The sequence below is a fragment of the Prionailurus bengalensis genome, chromosome D3 (genome assembly GCF_016509475.1).
Source record: "Prionailurus bengalensis isolate Pbe53 chromosome D3, Fcat_Pben_1.1_paternal_pri, whole genome shotgun sequence".
Classification (NCBI taxonomy): Eukaryota; Metazoa; Chordata; class Mammalia; order Carnivora; family Felidae; genus Prionailurus; species Prionailurus bengalensis.
Window position 1 is genome coordinate 56,154,634 of NC_057356.1, and position 14,985 is coordinate 56,169,618.

Below are 14,985 nucleotides of genomic sequence, written 5' to 3' on the forward strand. Positions count from 1 at the left end.
CTTAATACAATGGGAAACTGACTCATTTGTAAATAGTCTGCTGCTAAATTAGAGAAACCCTTGTGTTCTTGCTGGTTCTGATGTCAGATAAGCCAAATAAATGAACTGTGGCTCAAGGGAGAATTCCTGCTGTCTTCCTAATTCAGTGAAGTCTTAAAAGCTTTAACGGTTTTCAGCCACCTTTTCCAATGGGGGAGAAGGGATATCAAAATGTAATGAGTTGAGGGCTTTTTCTGCCCTTCCCTAAAGCTTATCAAGTGCTGGCCTTGCTAGTGGTTTATTGGGGCCAACTGATGGGCAGACTAAGAAGATGGGAAACCAGCCCAGAACTTCCAACTCTACCCAACTCTACCCAACTCTAATTATATCCTTGATACCATATGCATAAGCTTCTGACATAGTATTCTCAGCTCTGAAAAGACCCCCCTCTGTAAGGGAGAGAGTGCAGTTAAAGGCTACAGTCTATCCTTTGATGTCATGATCAATTACTGTCACTTAATTAGACCCCTGATTGCACATAAATAGGTTAAATATTTTTCTGCTTATGTTTTTCTCTTAAGAAAATTTATTTAAATAATTTTTATATTGTATAAATATCCATACCAATAAATTATATATTTGATTCCATTTCTGGATTTCATAGATGGGGTCTAAATTATTATCGACTTGCCTGCTTAAAACCTTTTAATAGATTTCTACTGCACTTGGTTTGCACCCCAGCTCTGACCATGGCCTACAGGCCTGTGCATGACCCAGCCCTTGCCTAGCCCCATCCGAGCCTCAGTGTCATGGGCTTCTCCCAACTCAGTCACAATACTTAGCAGCATCCACTTTGATCAGTCCTACAAACAGTTCCTAAAACTGCCTCAAGACCATGTTACTGGTTCTACCCTATGCCAAGAACATTCTTCCCATTTGACCCTTGACATCTCCTGCCATACACCCATGCTCTGGCTTCCCTTACGTGTATGTAAAGGCTGCTTCTCTGGCTTCAAACTCAGATTAAAGGCATCTCCTCAAGTAGGTCTCCCATACTAGTCTCTATCATGGCCTACCATTTATTTCATTCTTTCCAGAACTGCAATCATTGGTTGATAAGTTGGTTGATTAGTTTACCAGCTATCTTCGCTGTGAAGCAGGGAGTTTCTCTGACTTGTTCATTGCCATATCTCTGGCACCTAACACAGAGCCTGGCGCACAGTAGGTGCACAATAAATATCTGTTAATGTCATGGGATATTGATAGTGCTATCGGTATAAAATTCCCTCTCACCCTAAACAAAATTATTAGAAGTTCTTGGAAAATCTTTTTTACTAGTAAAATAAAGATTTCTACTTTTAAAATAAATCACCTATTATAAATTAGCCCTTTAGTTGAACATTTTGTGTAAGAGTATAAAGTAGGTGAAAAAGCAAAGTATTCAGCTTTGCCTATGGAGCAGTGGTAAACCTGGGTAACCCAAGTATCGACAATTCACTGACATGGGGAAAATGACTGATGGGGGGCAAAGAAAAAAGAAAAACTAAAAGTGATACTGGGAAAGAATCTATTCATCACTTTAACGTTCTCTGATTTCTTCCACTTTGTATTTGTTTTCTAGAGCTACTATAACAAAATACCACAGACTTTGTATCTTTGACAACAGAAATTTATTTTCTCACAGTTCTGGAGGCTGGAGGTCCAAGACCAAGGTGCCGGCAGGGCTGGTTTCTCCTGAGGTCCCTCTCCTTGGCCTCAGATGGCTGCCATCTTGCCGTGTTCTTACATGGCCTTTTTTCTGTGCAGAAACATCTCTAGCTCTCTTCCTCTTCTTATAAGGACACCAGTCATATTGGCTTAGGGCCCCACCCCTACGACCTCATTTTACCTTAGTTAACCTCTTTAAAAGACCTACTCCAAATACGGTCACATTCTGAGGCACTGGGGGTTGGGGCTTCAACACATGAATTTTAGGGAAGACACAATTCAATCCATGACAACATCAACACTAAATCCGCTGAAGTGTATGCCTTTAATATTTTTAATATGTAAGCTAAAATATGACCCTTTTTAGTAAAGGTTGATTTTGAAAAATATAAATGTGTTGCAATCTGTTGAAAGAAAAAAAATTATGTGCATTCACTGAAAGTATCTCTTTTATATGAGTTTTCATTTCCGTATTAATACTATTTTTTTCTTCCATAAGATGGTTAGGAGTTTCAGGTATAAAACAAGACTCCTGAGAAAGGTATTCTCTTAGAATTCTAGAAATATCAATCTGAAGAATATCATACCACCAGCGTGCATATCTGCATTGACTACATTGTACACAGAAGTTTTCTCAGAATACTCAGATGGGAAATTGATTTTAAGATGAGCTCATTTCTCGGGGCCCTGGGTGGCTCAGTCAGTTGAGCTCAGGTCATGGTCTCACAGCTTGTGAGTTCAAGCCCCGTATTGGGCTCTGTGCTGACAGCCTGGAGCCTGCTTCAGATTCTGTGTCTCCCTCTCTCTCTGCCCCTACCCTACTCGCGCTCTGTCTCTCTCTGTCAACAATAAACATTTTTTTAACTTTATAAAAAAAAAGATGAGTTCATTTCTCTGATTCTAATACATTTTCAGTTTCCATGGAAAACAAGAGAGACACTACCAATCCAATAAGGTCATTGATGCAAATTAGCTAGTGTAGAACTAGGCACATGGGGGAATGACTCAATAGTGATTCCTTATTTAATTTTGAATAGGATTGAAGGCATACAATAAAGTAGATTTAAAATCTCCTATTGTAAAACCTGTCCATTATAATATGGTAGAAAAAAATGATAGCTCATGGGTGTTCATCAATATTGTTAACCGGATGACCTTCAGAGTATGTTTTCTCCAAATGCGCTCAAATAAAGAACTTGGCATGGGATCTGGTCTCATATGTTGCTTGACAAATTGTATAAAAGGGACATTTGATTACAAGTAAATGGCAGTGTTGCCACTTTGGGGAAACAAGAGAAAGCTGTCACTGTTCAGCTAACTCGTCCCTCTGTTTAGAAAATCAGAAATGTAAAGTCCACCTAGTGCTTCCGTAAAATCTTTCATTGATTCAACTCAGTGGTCTTACTTCTTTTTTGGTATACCCTAGAATACTGGCCAGTAACCAACCAAACGTTCGAGAGCAAAAAGCTAAGTTATAGGTAAGGAGATGATCATGCAAAAATGATTATACTGAGACAGTGTTACCTGCTTTGTAGAGGTAAAAGTAAAAGGAATACTCCCATAGAGTCTCACCATGTGCCCTGGCACTGCTCTAAACGGTACATAATAATCCTCCCAGCACACCGGGAGGTATATTATCACTATATCCCTGTATTATAGATGAAAGAACTGAAGCACAGAAAGGTTAAGTGATTTGCCCAAGGTCACACAGCTTGTAACTAAGAGGGCTGAGGTTTGAATTCAGAAATGATCCAGTCCCACCTCCGCCCCTAAGAGTAAGTATTTCTTCTGAGTGGGAGCTTACCTTTTTCAGATACCATCATCTGCTTTCCTAATCTTTAAAACAACAACAGAATTTGAACCAAAGAGAATTTGCCATGACTGCAGGTGGGGAAGATCTGATGTTGATAAATATGAAAGAGTGTAATGACATTTCTGTGAACCTTAACACCTATAAAGAGCAGATAAGGAATCTGCATCCGGCAACTAAGTGTATCTTGATTCCAATTCCGCCAAATGTGAATACTTCACAGTTCAATTTTAGACGGCATGGTTAGTGTGAAAGTACTGTGTTTTATCTTTACCCTTCTGATTCTCCCAGTGTTGAGAATGCACGCAGAGCCAAGAAGGATATAGAAACGTGGACCAAAGTCCATGACGCTGCAAGCCAGAGAGCTAACCTGTATTTGTTCTTTTGTCCAACTAACGCTTAGGCACTTCCTGCTGTGTTCCAAGTGCTGTGCTAAACATTCAAGGTCTAATGGTGACAAAATGGAACCATTCTTTCCTCAAAAAAGCTACAGTTTAGTAAAGGATAAAGACAAGTGAAAAAGCAATGAGAACGCAAAGGGTAACAGGTACAATAAGGGCAGTGAGATGCCGTGGGATATGTGAGGAGCAAAATCCCGAATTTAGAGGTTGGAAGTGAGGGTAGGAAATGGCAGCTGAAGCCAACAGCAGGATGATGAGGAATCAGCCAAGTGGAAGCGGGTGGAGGAGGCAGAGAGATCGTTCAGAGCAGAGAAAATGTGGAACTTCTTGAGGAACTTGACCCGGTAAGGCTGCTAGAGTACCAGGGGTAAAGGATGAAGCTAGATTATGCAGGACCTTCTGAGTCTTATGGAGGAGTTTGAAAACTGAGAACCCATTGGAAGATTTTATGCATAGGAATGTTACAGCCAAATTCATTTTTAAAAGATCACCGATCACAGGATGCAAAATGAATTGGAGGGAAGACTAAGTCTAAAATGGGAAGACCCTATTGAGAGGGCTTCATGACAATTCTGGATGACAGTGGCCTGGAACACACCCGTGATCATTGGAACGGAAGGAAATGGAGAGTTTGAAGAGGGTAGAATGCAAGGCCTTGGTGTTACAACAGTGAGCTGGTAAAGTCAGGGTCTCGATAAAGGAGTTTGAAGGCATCCCTATAAGGATGCCATTATCCTGGTAAGTTTTATCATTATTATCCAGGAAGATTGCCATTTCATGATTTCCTATCTTTTCCTTTTAAGCCAGTCGTTAAAGAGACACCAGTTGAAGCTTTGAGAATTAGTTCATTTCCCTCCGCGTTCGTTAGTCCCCTAAAACCACTTCTTGGGCCCCAGAATCACTTTGCTCCTTTCCGCCCCACCTCTCTTCTGCTCACTGTGCTCCCGAAGGCCTGAACGGGCTCTGTTCCCATAGCATGTTGCTCTCAACCAACTGCGAAACAACCCGATCAAGTAAACCTCCACTTCAGGGCCACTAGGAATGCCTTCTCAAGCAGTAATCCTCCTCTCAGCTGTTTGCATTTTAATAGAAGAGTAGTGCCTGAGGCCCAGTGGCCTTAAAAAATTAATCTCTGGTGATAAAATTCCTTTCATCCATTCAGGAAGATGGAAAAATATTAAGAGAAAACTTAGAAGTATTTCCTCTGCCCTTTAGACCACATTAGTATTTGGTTGACTGTCCTGCCTGGGAAGTCAGTACAGGCTTGTAGAGAAACCAAACAAATGTGAACAAACCCTAGCTTCCCAGAAACCTTTGCTAAATCAGAGTTTAGTAGGCCCTACCTCAGCCGAGGCCACTTACGTTTCTTAGGATTCCATTTTTGATCACTAGCAACACACAATGGCCATGCATTTAAGGTAGAAAGTGGAGAGCTTTCAAAATAATAGATTTTTCTGCTCTGAAATACAGTCTACACAGCAGCCACTTTTCAATTCATCATGGTCGTGTAGCAAGATTACTGATTATAAAGTCTTGAAATGAATAGCCAGGGATGGAGAAAGTGTTGGAATCGGTATTTCTCTAACGATTTGGGGATTATTGGCCATTCATTTTCAACTATTTGTAATTGGAGTCTTGAAATAATGGAATTTATCAGAGGAATGCCTCATTCACCCTTGTATAATTTGAACATACTAAAATGGCACATGTGGACTCATAAATCGTTTGTGTGCACAAAGGGGTAATACATCACTCCACCCCTCATTCACTCAGGGCTGGGGGAGGGAAGGCATGGAAGTATGAGTTATAGCTTACTAGACAGGATCCCATAACTTCACGTCTTACATCTCCAAGAGGCTTTTTTAATGTAGCCTTTATATTATTTATACTTGCTGGTCATTCATGATAAAAGGCACTTTTATCATGAGGTTTTTTTATCAGTTTTTTTTATTATTTATTTATCAAAACACACGCAAATGTTTTTGACAAAGTCACTTTCAGGCAAACAGATCATTGCTCTGGGCTAAGAGCAGCGGCCCTGTTGTCTACACAGACTGCTGAAATTAGGCGTATTATTTCTAATACCAGCCAGAAATGATAAACATGTTAAAATCAAATTAAATTGTTTTCTTTGTGGGGTAGTTTTTTGTTTAAAGTGAACACACTGTGACTTTTTTATTAAAGCGATGACAAGAAATTCAGTTATTATTTTTAACCACTACAGAGTGCAGACATTGTGTTATAGAGACAAACATCTGCTTTATGGCATCAGTTCTCCAGAACTAACACCTTTTGCTGTTAGAATCATTTCTTACTCCAAGTCTTTGTTATGCTGATTGAAATCTCAATCTCTGGGGATTGGTACCGCACATATGTGAGCCTGGAACCTAGAATTTTCTGTGTTAAGGAATGTTTATAAAATATCGTAGATGCTGTATGGATATCAAATACTCATAAAAAATTATTTCTTTTATATGGTTTACATTTGGGGTTTATTTCATGTGTTTAGATTTTCCATTTTATTCTCAAGATCTTCTAGATCCTTGCCACTGAAAGTTTTGTCCTTAGACCAGCAGTATCAGTGTATCTTGGAAGCTTCCTTAGGAATTCAGATTCTCAGGTTCTACCACACACAACCTACCCTATCACCCCCAGCTACAGAACGAGAAACTACATTTTTTACAAGATCCCCGAGTCATACGTATGTACGCTAATACTTGAAAAGCCTTACTCTACATGGTTGTTGGATGGGAGTATTTTGAAGGAGACATGAATCATGAATGAATCTGAACAGGTTACTTAAGAAGCAGAATAATGTGTTCTAGGCATCGTATTAGCTTGATGTGTTTTACATGCATTATCTCCTATGGACAAAAGGAAAAGAGAAGAGTTTTTATTGAGGGTAGAGAAGCGACTTAGTAAATGTAGATATTCAGGAATATTCTACGTGGTTATTGTAGCCCAGAGAAAAGGGCTAAATCTAAAGTGGAAGTATTCAGGATAACAACAGGTATAGTTTATATGTGTGAGGAGTATAGACTGGTACAGAGATGATGGATACAGGAATGTTTTCTGAATGATAAGAGACAATGTTACAGGAATGGATTCAGCCAGCCAGGGAAGAGCGATTTGGAAGTGACACAGCTAATATTCTGGAAGCACATAATGGTGTTCACTCACCTTCTCACTTTTGAACAAAAATTAAAAGACTGGGTTGCATATTTACTTTATGTGTGAACATACATGTAAATAATATTAGTGCATGTTGCTTTTTGTGGATTCAAGTCTTTGCAGTGGATGATTCTTACAACCTTACCATTGGCATAGAAGTGTGTTACTTTCAGTGTATACTCATGAGTATTGACCTTTTTTCTTTAAGAATCATGGGCAGGGAATACAAATGGAGGAGAATATATTTAAGGATGAGAGAAACTAGTTTCTATTCTTGATTCTGACCTGATACTCACCATGATAACTGATAAGCCAAACTGTAACCATCTAGCCTGTTAACAGTATTGGCATTACTGGTATGTTTCATAGAAACTTTTTAATGGCATGCAAAACTTACTCTTAAGTGAAGGGCCTTCTCAAATACGGGAGAGTTGATAATGCATCTATTTGCTTTAGTTTTTTTAGGGACTCAGATCATCCTTATTCTAGTATTAACAATCTACAATTATAAGAGACAATAAACAATTCCCATTAATGTCATTAGAAGCCACTCCTATAATTCCACTGCTCTAGAAGTAAATAGAAAATGGCAAGTTACCTGGGTAGTAATATTATAGTTAACAGTTTGTATTAGTTATCTATTGCCTCATAGCTAATTGTCCAAAAACTTAGCAGCTTAATGGAACAAACATTTACTATCCCACAGTGGGTCAGGAATCCGGCATGGTGCCTGTGACTCAAGGCTTGTCATGTGGTTGCAATAAAGCTGTTAGCTGGGGCTGCTATCTTATCTAAAGGGTCTATGTGTGGGATTTCATTCACAAGGTTATTATTGGCTAGCTTTGGTTCTTTATCACATGGGCCTTTCCATGGGCTGCTTTATGACATGGCAGCTAGCTTCCCACAGAGCAAGCCATGCAATGAGCTCAAGAGAGAGAAATCATACTCAGGATGGAAACCATGGTCTTTTTATAACCTAATCTTGAAAGTGACATTCCATTACTTCTGTCCATGAAACTGAATAGAAACTGACTGTTTCTATTCATTAAAAGCAAGCCAGTAAGTCCAGCCCATACTAAAGGAAGAGGATTACACACAAGGGTGAATATCAAGAGGTAGGTATCACTGCAGGCTGACCACAACTGGGTTTTTTGTTTTTTTTGTGTGTGTGTGCTTCCATATTTTCTGACATGTCCATTGTGGACATGTATTTCTTATGTAATAAGGAAATAAAAATGTTAAAGGCAATAAAACTGAAGAGAAAATATTACTTTTTAAAGTTTTATTTATTTATTTATTTATTTATTTGAGAGAGAGAGAGAGAGCGAGCATACAGGAGGAACAGAGAGAGAGAAAGAGAGAGGGAAAGAGAAAGAGAGAATCCCAAGCAGGCTCCTTGCTGTCAGCACAGAGCCCGACACGGGGCTCAAACTCACAAACTGTGAGATCATGACCTGAGCCGAAACCTAGAGTCAGATGTTTAACTGACTGAGCCACTCAGGGACCCCAAGAGAAAATATTCTTTTATCAGAAATGTTGATGAGAAAAGTAACTCTTGTTTGGAGTTTTCTTAGTAAGACACTTAATTGACTGAAGACAGGATTTATTAGCACAACTTCCTGGTCACGTGTTAGATCGTGCCATGAATCCACGTCTGAGATCGTGAACCTAACAGGGTTTCATATACCTTTCAAATTTTTACACCGAAAAATTGAAATAGCAAGCGCCTCTGGTGGTAACATACATCCATCCGTCTTTCTCACTGCCTCACAGTCTTCTTCTTGCTCTGTTCTCAATAGCATGCTTGAGAGTTCGAACCGGCTCGATGAAGAACACAGACTGATCGCCAGGTACGCGGCAAGACTGGCAGCAGAGTCCACTTCGTCTGTAAGTAGTTTGAGTGAGAGTCTGTCATGTTCACTGTTATCCTTACAGTTGGTGCGACGACAGCAAAGCTGAGAACTTGTTACTGTGTGACCTGCAGGACCTAAACATGAGCCTTCCACTTCTATTTTTCACCGTCCGGCTATGGGTCTGGTGTGGCATAAATCGTAGCTTTAGGTATTCTGTTACAACACTGCTGAACCAGCCCAACACCGGGTGTGTCTGGATAATTCCTGATCAGTTAAGAGAAAGAGGAATGACTCAAATCCACAACTGGTTCAGATAAGTTTCCACTTTTATCGATATGTAGTATATACAAGAAACAGAAAACTATGTACTGAAATCAGAGGAAAAACCTGGATCACAGCTCGAAGCTGCCGTTCGCTAGGCTTAGCTACGGGAAGTCATTTAGGATATAAAACATAGGACCCCGAATCCTTTGTTAGCAACACAAATCACTTCTTTGGTAAAAGAAATGCCAATTAAAAAATCATAGAAAAGCTTTATGAGAGCCAGACATTTACCAAGCTTAATCTTTCTATAGTCAGGTGTCTGGACATTAAAAAGCAGGCTGAGTTTTTTCATTTCTGGGGGCGTAGGCAATTGATGCCATTTTTAAAAGCTTGGCATTCTTTAGTGGAAAGATTAATTGTGATTTTTTTTTAATTTGTTTAAAAACCAATTGAGGAACTTCTAAAATGTACTGTAGAGCAAAGAAAGCAAAGCGCAGGGAACTATACATAATCTGACTCTGTTTTTATAAAAAATGACAAACCTTCATTAAATGCACATATACATGTACATATATAAATACAGTATGTGATTACATGTGTATACATATGTAAATGTACATACATATGTAAAAGTTGACTTTTATTTGGAAATATGAAAATCAATCTATCCTTGTTGTAAAAAATCTTCTTGGGGTACCTGGGTGGCTCAGTCGGTTAAATGTCCAACTTCAGCTCAAGTCATGATCTCATAGTTCATGAGTTTGAGTCCCGAGTCAGGCTTTGGAATCTGTGACTCCCTCTTTCTCTGCCCCTCTCCTACTCACACTATGTCTCTCTCTGTCTCTCAAAAAATAAATAAATGTTAAAAAAAAATTTTTTTAATCCTCTTGTAATTATTATCAATGTATTGTGTAAAAGAACTCATTTGATACAATAATGCTTTGATTTTACAACAAAAAATACGTCTATAAATATACATATGTATATATGTATTTACATATAATCATAGGCCGTATTTATATATGTGTATATATGTATGTGTATTTAGTCAGGGAAATTTGCATATATATAATTTGTTAAGATTAATTTCTGTGTATGTGTATATATATATATACATATATATATATATATAGAGAGAGAGAGAGAGAGAGAGAATGGAGAAAGCTGTGACTGCATATACACTAGTTGTTAAAACATGACCAGGAGTGATGAGTGTTATGCCATCAATGTGGAGAAAGGATGTATATATCCATTAATGTAAAATTACATACATGAATAAAGAAATGCTAATAAGTATGTTGACCAAAAGAAGAAAAGAAAATCCTATTAACTGTGATTTTCAAACCGTGAAATTTTTTTATTGTGCGTTACAGTGATTGAACGGTAATTCTAGAGAGGTATCTCAACAGGGAAGTATTTTTTACACCCACCTACACTGAGAGAACTGTCACAGTGGGGACAGCACAGCAAGAATGAAATCGCTCCCAAAGACTTCAAGTCAGAAAGCTACAAGACTATGTCTTCTACGTTTTGTGTGTTTGCCTGCCAGAGAATTCTGTTCTGCTTCTGCTCGCAGAGGCGTCCCCCCAGATTCACAGAGAAGTCGGTCCTTAGGAGATGAATGGCAATTTCATGTACTTGCTTTTCCTGTTTTGATAGAAATAGTTTTTTTTCTTTCCTGTCTGCATATCTCGTGATTCCTGTCTCCTCACACACATGTGGGTTTCCATTCCCAATGTTAAACAGCATAAACCACATGTTTTACAGCAGCCGACGCAGCAGAGAAGTGCTCCTGACATCTCCTTCACCATTGATGCGAATAAGCAACAGAGGCAGCTGATCGCAGAGCTAGAAAACAAGAACAGGTAAGGCTTTTTAGACATGCTGGCTTTTTTGATCAGAGTGTGTGTTCACTGGAAACTTATAGTATGCTTTAAAATATCCAGGTTTTTCAGCTGTATGCATATTTAAAGGACGATGTCTTTAGTCAGTGATATTGGCGTCTGAGAAGCTCGTCTTTAGATTTTAGATCTTCAAAAGCTTCATGAGAAAACATACATACAGTTCTGAGATATCAGTGCAATTGTTTCCTCTCTAGACAGTATCATTTCCCTTTTACTGACGTGCTTGTTTTTGTTGAAAGTTTATTTATTGTGAGAGAAAGAGAGAGAGTGGGAGCAGAGGGTGGGGCAGAGGGAGAGGGGAGAGAGAAAACCAAGCAGCCCCAACTTGGGGCTCTACCTCACCAACTGTGAGATCATGACCTGAGCCAAAATTAAGAGTAGGACGCTTAACTCGCTGAGCCACCCTGGTGCCCCAACACGCCTGTTTTTGTTAAGGAGCTGTCTCATTCAGAAGGGCCCTCCTGAGTGCCACCCAGAGACAAACAGAAGGCTCTTCTAAAAGAGGCATTTGGAAGTCGCCCGGGTGACTCAGTCGGTTAGCGTCCGACTCGTGGTTTTGGCTCAGCTCATGATCTCACGGTTTGTGAGTTCTAGCCCCACGTCGGGCTCCGCGCTGGCAGAGTAGAGCCTGCTTAGGATCCCCTCTCCCTCTCTCTCTGCCCCTACCCTGCTTGTGCTCTCTCTTCCTCTCTCTCAAGATAAATAAACTTTTAAATAAGCAAATCAGGCATTTGGGCTGACACCACTGTCCCCCAGTTGTTGGAGCCAAACACCTCCATGCCCAAGTCCATCAGCAGGACTCTGTCTATTCGACACAGACTGATTCTCAGCCGACCCCCACAACATATCCCAGACTGTCCACTCCGTTTCCACCATTAGCAGCAGCCCAACCTGTCACTGTGTAAAACACAAGTCATATCATGTTATTTTATGTTCAAAACCCTCTGATGGGTTTCTGTCACACTTCGACTGAAACCTACCCTTCTTACTGTGGTCTGCAAGGTCTAACCTGGGCTGATGCCTGCCTACCTTGCCAGCCTCCGCAAATCCTGCTCAGTGTGCTCCTGCTCACCTCTTTCCTTGCAGCCTGTGTACTAGCTGTTCTCTCAGTTTAGGGCGCTCTTCCTTAGGGTCGCTGCATGGGCAGGCCCTTCTCATCATTCAGGTCTTACCTCACAAGTCCTCCCGTCGAATCGTTCCCACTACCTCCTGCACCAGGAACCGCTCTCTATCACAGCTCCTGCCTGGTATGCGTGTGAGACATCATTATCTGAAATAATTGCATCTATGTGTCTGTTTCCTTCTTCCCTGACTGAAATGGAAGTTCTTTGAGAACAGAGGCCATGCCAAAGGGCCTCTGGGTCCTAGGCCCATGGTTAGGATGTTGCAGAAGCTCAGTAAATATATACTGAGTGAGAAAAATAATTAATTGCAGAGTTAGATCTCAAACTCAATACTGAGTAGGTCCAACATGGGAGCAATGTGTACATTCTAGATCTCTGAGAAGAGCACCAAACTGTCTTAACACTGAATCCCAATCTTTTTTAAATTTTTTTAATGTTTATGTTTGACAGAGACAGAGAAGCAGAGCATGAGTAGGGGAGGGGCAGAGATAAAGAGGGAGACATAGAATCCAAAGCAGGCTCCAGGCTCTGAGCTGTCAGCACGGACGGGCTTGAACTCATGAGCCATGAGATCATGACCCGACCGGAAGTTGGATGCTTAACCAACCGAGGCACCCAGGCGCCCCCACTGAATCCCATTCTTAAACACTGATGTCACTTCTGAGATCAAACTGAATAAAGGAGGAGGTCCTGATCCTTGTTTCATGCCTATAGAGTTTGACATGAGAATTTAGGGATAAATGGTCAAAGCGTTTTTTAACGTTCTATGATAAAAATTAAAAAGAAGGTGCAGACTTGGTTGGCATATTTTCCTGTTCTTGGAAAGAGAAAAAGACTACAGTGAAAACTCTCAAGCCCACAAATACCTTACCTTGGTTGCAGTGTTTACCTGCTCTCCTACCTCTCCAAAGCACTTTATTTTCCCTTCAAATCCTCTGCTTCCACTCAGCATGAGGTGAAATCAGGACCTCCTTTAAGGAAATACCCCAGTGACATCGGCCCCCATGCGGAATTCCAGAATCAGCTAGGAGCACCATGGATGTTCCAATGGCCCCAGCTATGCTGTGCTACCAGTCTTACTGCTTGTTTCCAAGACGTTTCTGGATGTTGTACTCTGAATGCGTGTTTGTAGGACCAGAGAGAGAATAAAGAAATGGGAATGAGAAGAGATGGCAGAAAGAGAAGTTTGTCCTGTCTCTTAGTCCTTTCGTGGCCCACAGAGATCCCCACACCATGCCTGAAGAGCATCTAGTCCATCCTGAACTCATTTGTCTAAACCGGTGGCTTCATGCCCTCCAAGGACCCCTGAACCACATCCCAGAAGCTTATCCAGGTCAACTTCTGCACTGTAGGAATTCGCCCTAGGAATCCCGTGGTCTCCAAGGTGACAATGAACCCACTAATCAGATCTCTGAGTTTCAGGGGAGGTTAGAGTTCCTCACTTCACTCCATGACTACTCTGGGTGATTCATGGACTTTTCAGCCGTGATCGTTAGAAGATAATGCTTCCTCATAGCACACTTGGAAGAACTAATTGGGATTGGTATTAGGAGTAGCAGTACTCTTTATATGACATAAATCACAGCCTGCATAGGCTAAACCTGTCAGAGCAAACACCAAAGACAGAGGGAGTCAGATATCCATGGCCTCTGGAGCTAACCGCCTGGGTTCAAATCACCTCTACCACCTACTTGTTATTGAACTTGGGCAAGTCTTTTAACTTGCCTGTGCTTTGATTTCCTTATTCGTGAAACAGATAATAGCAGGATCTATATACAATTTTTATGAGGATTCAATAAAAGAAGATTAAAGAGGAGAGCATAGTTCCTGGGGAGAGGCTAAGAACTCAGTACTCTTTACAGATCTTACCATAATTTTTCTTATCAGAGCTGCTTCTCTCTTTTCCTTCCTTAAGCTAAATGCTGCATCATGGTTCTGTCCTTGGAACTGACAAGGAGAACAAGTGGGAGTCATAGAATGTCAGGATGTTAGTCCTGGCAGAGAACTTCGAAATCTCAGCTTTACTGATTTTCAGGCCCTGTGGGACCTGGGGTCTCTATAGAGGTCTGAAGAAGGGGAAGAAGGGCTTGTGGCACAGGGCTTTCTTTCACCAGAGTAGGCTCCCTTTTAACCATTTGACGTATTGAGTTTCCATAGAAAATTTGTCGTAAAGTTTTCCACCAGGGAATGCCAAAGGGGGACAGAAAAAGGTGGAAAACCCCTGAATTATAGTTCAGTCTCCTCACTATACCGGTGAGAGAGGTAGTAACTAATAATGAGCTTCTTAATGCTGGTGTGTTTATGAAGCAGGCAGTTGTAAATCAGCCTTTCAGATGGAAAGCCATCGCCCTTGCTCACCAAGTTCACCTTCCATTCCTTATTCCTTAGTGCTTTGTTCTTATTGTCTGTCTCTTGTGCGTTTTGCTGGATGGAAGACTGACCCCTCCCCCAAGAATATGTGTCTTGTAACCTTGCTTAATGGCTTCAAACTCACTTAGGGATAATTTGCCTTGCATAGGTCACCTATCCTTTATGGCGGCCTAATGTTCACCTCAGTGCGGGGCAGCCCAGGCTCCGACATCAATAACAGACTGACACATCTCACCCCTGACAGGGGTCACGTCAATAGCACTCTTATGTCACCCACTCAATTACAGTGAATCCTTTTAAAAGCACTTTCCTTCCAAGGCTACCCTCATTGAGATCCATTGTTGAGGCTGAAAATGGTAAGAATAAGAAAAAATTTTTTGGCCTAACCGGGGGCTTCTCCGA

The 14,985-nt window shown here is 40.7% G+C and overlaps 1 protein-coding gene across 23 annotated transcripts in view; it reads left to right on the plus strand.

Moving 5' to 3' along the window:
• DTNA (dystrobrevin alpha) overlaps positions 1 to 14,985 on the plus strand; it is a 259,746-nt gene that overhangs the window by 209,811 nt on the left and 34,950 nt on the right. For all 23 annotated transcript variants that reach the window (XR_006293973.1, XM_043558574.1, XM_043558573.1 and 20 more), the window contains 2 exons: positions 8,868 to 8,955; positions 10,953 to 11,050. Coding sequence is in view for 22 of the 23 variants with exons in the window: in XM_043558574.1 (XP_043414509.1) it covers positions 8,868 to 8,955; positions 10,953 to 11,050 (186 nt within the window). In the remaining variant the exon portion in view is untranslated. The remainder of the gene's footprint in view (positions 1 to 8,867; positions 8,956 to 10,952; positions 11,051 to 14,985) is intronic.